This window comes from Monoraphidium neglectum (genome assembly GCF_000611645.1).
Source record: "Monoraphidium neglectum strain SAG 48.87 unplaced genomic scaffold scaffold02010, whole genome shotgun sequence".
Taxonomy (NCBI): domain Eukaryota; kingdom Viridiplantae; phylum Chlorophyta; class Chlorophyceae; order Sphaeropleales; family Selenastraceae; genus Monoraphidium; species Monoraphidium neglectum.
In genome coordinates this window covers 1404-7599 of record NW_014011618.1, presented here as the reverse complement: position 1 = coordinate 7599, position 6196 = coordinate 1404, and the positions used below count along the sequence as shown (strand labels likewise).

Here is a 6196-nt window from a genome sequence, read left to right as displayed (position 1 = left end):
CCGCCTCTGACAGCGCCTCCAGCGGCGGCGGCGCGGCCGCGACGCCGCCAGGCGGCGGACCCCTGGCGGCGCCGGCGCGCTGCTGCTGTCCAGGCGGCTGCTGCAGCTGCGGCGGCGGCGTCGCGGGGGCGGGCGAGCGCCCCTGACCAGGCTGCTGCTGCTGGCGCTGGGCCGCGCCGTCCGGCCGCCCCGGCTCGAGCCTGGCGCGCACGCGCCGCTCTCGCTGTTGCTGCTGCTGCTCCCCCTCACTCGACTCCTCCCCATCGCTGCCACCGCTCACGGAGCTGTCGCTCGTGCGCCCGCGCCGCTGGCGGCGCCGCAACGGAGCACCCTGCTGTCTCCTCTGCTGCTGCTGCTGCTGCTGCTGCTGCTGCCCTTGCCGCTGCTGCTGCTGCTGCTGCTGCTGCTCTTGAGCAGCAGGCTGCAAGTCTGGCACAGCGTGCTGCCACAAAGAGTCATCAGGCACGGCCCCCAGGTCGCCCTCTGCCGGGCCGTGGAGCCCTGGTTGCCGCCGCTGCTGCTCTTGCTGCTGGTGCTGCAGCTGTTGCTGCTGCAGCAGATGCTGCCCCAACCCGTCCGACCTCGGGACCACCACCGCCGGCAGCCGCCCATGCACCCCCCGGGTGGCCTTGTGGCCCGCATCCGTCGCCGGCGCGCCGCGCGCGCGCCGCTCCTCGTCGCGCCGCCGCCGCCGCCGCCACTGGGACTCGGCCTCCTCGGCCATCGAGATGGTGAGGGCGTCATCAGGCTGGCAGTGGGTGCCCAGGGCATTGACCTCAAGGAGAGCCCCGCCGGGCAGCACCCTGAAAATGTGGACTGTCTGGCTCCGCAGCTGCGGGCGCGGCGCGGGCAGTGCGGTCGCGATTTTAAAGGAAGTATTAGTGCTTCCAGGCGTGTGCAAGCGTGGGTGTCTTGCATGGGCTTGCAAACGGTCCGTGACGTCAGCGTGTTCAGCTGCGTGGGCTCAGGCGGCCCACGCAGGGGGGGGCTGCTAGGTGCTGGACGAGGGGCTCCGATGTGGGCAGGCCCTGGGGCACAGCGCCTCCTCTGGGCCCCCGTGCATCCACCCACGCGCATCGATTTACGCAATCAAGCGCCACCAACCGCACACAGGCACGCCGGGCACATCCGTATTCCCCCAGAACCCGGCAAGGCGGCAGCCGCCCAGAAATCATTGCGAGCAGCTCGCGGCTCGCATAGGCTAGCGGCCCGCCTCACCGCCAGGAGGGTGATGAGGTCGTCCTGCACGCTGGCGCAGGCGTTGAGGGGCAGCACAAAGTGGTCGTCCTCGAAGGCGCGCTCGTCCACCTTGGCGCCGCGCGCGACGTCGATCAGGAAGAACGTGGTCAGAGCCGTCCTGTCTGAAGAGGGGGGCGTTGTGGCCGCGGTCGCGCGCTGGTGCTGCTGCTGCTGCTGAACCTCAGGCTGCTGCTGCTGAGACGGCTGCTGCTGTGCCGCCGCTGGGGGCGGCTGCGGCGGCGGCGGCTGCGGGTGTTGTGTCTCTGCAGCCACCAGTAAGTAGCGCCCGTCGAGCAAAGACAGGCAGAACTCGCGGGAGAGCTGCTGCTGGGGCGCCGCCGCCAGGCGCAGGCGCCAGATAGGGCCCCTGAAGAAGCTGTGGGGAAGCCAGAGGGAGCCGAGTGCGTTGGTGGTGGGTGAAGGCGGGGTTGGGCCCCTTGAGGGAGGCGTCCGTGGAAAGCATGCAAACAAGCTTTCCCTTTGGTCCTTCATAACTTGATTAGGATCCATGGGCTGCAAACGGACCTGAGCAAATGCTGTGAACCCCGCCCGGCCTGGCCACCAGACCTACCTGCTGAAGTCCACCCCCGCCACTGCCTGCGACGTGCCCGCCGCAGCGGCTGCCGCCGCTGGCGCCTGGTGCCTTCCTGTGGCGGCCCCGCCTGCTGCATGAGCCGGCTGCTGGGCGGGACCATTCGCCACCAAACCCGCGCTGCCCGCGTCGCCGCCGCCATGATTGCTGCTGAGTCCCCCCTCATGTTGCTGCTGCTGTTGCTGTGGCACGGGCCCAATCCACTCAAACAAGATGAGCTCTGAGGCGTCGTGAGAAAAGCACACGAGGTGCCTCCCATCAGGCGTGAATCTGTGCAGCAGGGTATGCGGCGGCATCAGGGAGGACGAGAACAGGAGCACTCGGAGGAGAGCAGCAGCAGCGGCACCACCACCAGCATCAGCAGCAGCAGCAGCAGCAGCAACAGCAGCAGCAGCAACAGCAGCAGCAGCAACAGCAGCAGCAGCAGCAGCAGCAGCAGCAGCAGCAACAGCAGCAGCAGCAACAGCAGCAGCAGCGGCAGCAGCACCACCACCACCACGAGCCCCCCAGGCCGCGGGCGCGCACCTTGCAATGTCAATGCCAGCTGGGGCATCAGTTCGCAGGGCCTGTGCGAGCAAGTGGGGCCAGCTGATGTGAATACCTTGATTTTGGAATTCCTGCATACTGGCGATGCACAAGGACCGCTACGCATGTATACGCATGCATGGCATGATATGCCGCACACCTGTGTGTTGGGCGCCACTGCAGGGTAAAGCCGTCGCACTGTGTGCACCTGTCCCAGCAGAGGTGGCGCATCGCACATATACATTGGTAACCATGGCTGCCCTTATACATAGACAAATGGCTGTCCGCACAACGGCGATTCTGAGTGGCCACGAGTGCAGCACTGCGCAATTTGGACAAGCTGTGCGCTCCCCCAACAGCATGCCATCTGACACCGCACCGCTGCGCCTGGACGGTGGCCTCGCATCTCCCTATCAAGAAGCCTGTTCGTGATGTTTTCCCGCATGACATTCCGTCGCCACTCAATGCTCTGGAGACTGTATTGTCATCGTGGCCGTGCAACGCAAGAGTCAGACAATTCGAGTTACGAAATAGGAATAAATGGTTGATATATAAGTATGTACGCTGCCCCATTGGTGCCTGGTGCTGTGTTGGCGCCGCTGACTACGAGATTTTGAGGGCAACAGTAGTGCATCGCTGCAGTTGCCCACAGTGCATGCAACCCGCGGCATTCACACCGCACCCGAAGCAACTGCTTCGAAAGATAAAGCACACCATCGGAAAGCTGTCGAACAGGTGAGAGAGCACGACATTGGTGGCCCTGCACGGCGGTCATTTGCAGACGTTAAAACAGCCTGGCAGGTCCGACCTGGGCTGTCGTGATGTCTGTGGTCTCTGATGGCTCCTGCATCTGGCCCCTAACCCTGATAGACCCCAAACCAACAGAAGTATTTACATTGTGTTATTGTGTGCACACACCACAGTTCAAATGTGGCATCCAACCCCCAAAGCAAGCTCTTCCCCCGCGCTCCAACGACAACAACACGCCCCCACCCAAGGAATCCGAAACACCTCCAGAAGCAAGCGGTGTGGGGTGTGAGGGGCGTGCAAAACAATCAAGATGTGCATTTGGTTGAACCCAAGTCAGTATGTAAGCTGCGGCAAAAGGCCAGCAGCGCATAGGTCCAGCGACGATGGTGGCAACCGATGCCATTGGCGCCTGCGCTGGACGCGGCTTGTTGATGAGCATGAGCTGGCGGCTCGCACCTCATGAGGTGTGGGCCAATCGCCAAATGCTCGCAGCCACCGCTGAGATGGCCCCAAGGAAGCAGCAGCAGGCATGAAAGGCAGGCAGGCGCTTGGCGCGTGCAAAGGGGCCTCGTGCAACCACGAAGCGAATGGTGCTAGGAAACACCCTGCTTTTGGCAGGTGCGAACGCCACAGGGGCTGACTTGGTTGGGGGTAGCAGCAAGAATGAAGCATGGTGCAAGGTGGTAAGTGCGGATTATTTAAGCAAATAGATGGGCATCCATGCAGCATCAAAAGAGGCGGGGTAAGATCCGCCTGCTCTGGCAAGTGGCTAGCGCAGGCGGCCCCGCATGCACTTGGTGGAATCAGGGGTGGGCGGGCATGTGATGACGACTGCATGCATGTGGTATTGAATGGCCAGGAAGCCAATGGGAGATCACCAAGCTCAGTGACAAGTGACTCAAGTGGCCCACGTGTGACATTTCAAAGGTGAGGTCGCAGTCAAGTGCACCGTGATGAGGACACTCGGAGCCACACCACAGGTTGAACACAATCAAGCCTCCACTCATTTTTGCCCTGCAATCAGGAAAGCTCAGAAGAGCTGCAAATTTGAGATTTCACGGCAGCCGCTGCAGCAGCATGCTGGTCGAGGTGCGCACATACGCGCGTCCTGCCGCAGGCAAGCGTCCCCTGCTGCTGCCCTGCGCCGGCTTCCGTGCGTCGCGCTGTCCCGCGGCGGGCAGGCGCAGGCTGGTTCTGCCCAGTTTGCTCGGCCCATCAGGACTTCCAGATGTTGCGACACGACAGGGCCTTGCCCTGACACTGCGGGGCAACCACAACCTCGTTCGACCACTCGCCCTGGCGGTACGCCGAGGTTTTGGCCGCCGCGGCGCGGAACTTGTAACTCATCCCGCCCCCGCATGTGAACTTCAGGGCCTTCAAACACTTGAAAAACCTCCAGTTGTGGTCCTTCGTGAAGAGCCGCCCAAGCCCCGCCGTAAATTTGATCGAGCGCAGGGTGATGTTGCACGCCTTTGCCGTCGGTGGGAAGTTCGCACCCTCGGGCACGATCTGGATCGCGAGCCCTTTGGGCGCGCCGACGACCGCCATCTTGCCTTTGGGCTGCGCCACCACGATGCGGCCGGCGGTTGCATTGATGGAGTACTCAAATCGGTCGGTGGAGACGCAGCCTCGCGGGGTGAGGGTGACGGTGTACAGCCGAATGGCTGGGAGCAGCGGAGCCAGGCCTGTGTGGGCACGAGGGTGCGGGGACCCAGGGGAGAGGCGTGCAGGGGAGGGCGTGAGAGGTGCACTGTTGGCAGGCTTCGAGCAGGAAGGTGAGGTTTCAAAAATGCAGCACAAGCAGAGTGGAGATCCCAGCGAGAAGGCAGCCGATTATATAGCGAGCACGGGGCAAATCCCGGGTCACTGCGTTGGATACAGTAGGACAGCATTTCTGGGGCTGGGGGGGCGTACGCAGCTGTCTGCTTTGCCGCTGTCACACTGCAAGCACGAGCTTGCTTTGCGCTCACCGAAGATGGTGACGAGACCGATCGTGGCGGTTTCGTTATAGAGCTGCCCGCCCGCGCCGCGTGCGCGAACCTGGAAGTATCCAACGTTGGTCGGCCCCTTCTTTGCGCTCGTAAGCGTCGGTGTGAATGTGAACGAGCCGTTGGGGAACACCTGGACCTTGCCAAAACTGGAGCCAGGCCCGCTGACAAGCTCAACGGACAGCGTCTCGTTGTTGGGATTGGTGAAGACGAGGCCAGGCGTCAGCAAACCGCCCTCCGCGGGGACCTCCAGGAGTGTGTTCCTGTAGGTCACGAAAGAGATGGTGGCCCCCGTCGCTTGCGGCACGTCGGCGACGGGATCTGCAGCGGCGAGTGCGTTGCCGGAGCAGATGATGAGGTGCGCGCTTAGCCAGAGGTCGAGGGTTTGCCAGGGGGTCAAAAGGTGGTCAAAAGGTGGACAGGTTGCGGATAGTGTGTAGCAACTGGCTGCTGGCTGGCCTTGCGGGTGCCGCGGCACAGCAGGCCCTGCATGGCGGCGGAAGGCGCGCCCAACTCAGCTGGCATATTCAACAACAAAGGGGCTGGCTCACTTATAGTAATTGAGACAGACGCCGTGGATGTTGCTGCGCCATTGGAGACGCTGTAAGTGAACGTGTCCTGCCCGTTGTAGTCCGCGTCTGGGTCGTAGACGAAGGACCCGTCAGAATCGTTGACCGCCAGGCGGCCGTGCGCGGGCTGCGTGTAGGACTTTACCGCCAGCACGTCGCCGTCCGCGGCGTTGATGTTGGAAAGCAGCCCGTTGGCTGCCGTGACAATGAGCGGCTCGTCCTCGTTGATTGTGTAGGCAAGATCCCCCGCGACAGGCGGGTTCTTTGCAGCTGGGCGCCAGGCAAGAGAGGGGTGAACAAAGCGAGAGAGGAGAGAGGTCGCCATCAGCAATTGCTTTCTATGTCGTGTGTGCAACATCGCCAGTGCTTGTGAAAGGGGGTTGGACGGTGCATGCAGCCGCATCTTGCATGACGCACACCAGCTCCCCAGCCCAACTGCAATTGACAGGGCCCACTCACTTATTTGGACCGTCACCGACCCAGTGGTCGAGCTGACACCATCAGTCACAGTGTATGTGAAGCTGTCTTGGCCC

At 63.0% G+C, this 6196-nt stretch overlaps 2 protein-coding genes across 2 annotated transcripts in view; both read right to left on the bottom strand.

Moving 5' to 3' along the window:
- The window catches only part of MNEG_9646 (hypothetical protein), a gene marked incomplete at both ends in the record, with an annotated part of 3986 nt that extends 1602 nt beyond the window's left edge, over positions 1–2384 (bottom strand). Inside the window, 2 exons of the mRNA XM_014041882.1 lie at positions 1219–1357; positions 2152–2384. Coding sequence (XP_013897336.1) covers positions 1219–1357; positions 2152–2384 — 372 coding nt within the window. The remainder of the gene's footprint in view (positions 1–1218; positions 1358–2151) is intronic.
- Positions 2385–4321: 1937 nt separating this feature from the next.
- MNEG_9645 (hypothetical protein) lies at positions 4322–5988 on the bottom strand (the record flags this gene model as incomplete). Its single annotated transcript, XM_014041881.1, has 3 exons — positions 4322–4791; positions 5077–5415; positions 5646–5988. The coding sequence occupies 3 exons, from the start codon at positions 5986–5988 to the stop codon at positions 4322–4324; spliced, it is 1152 nt and encodes a 383-aa protein (XP_013897335.1).
- Positions 5989–6196: the final 208 nt, after the last annotated feature.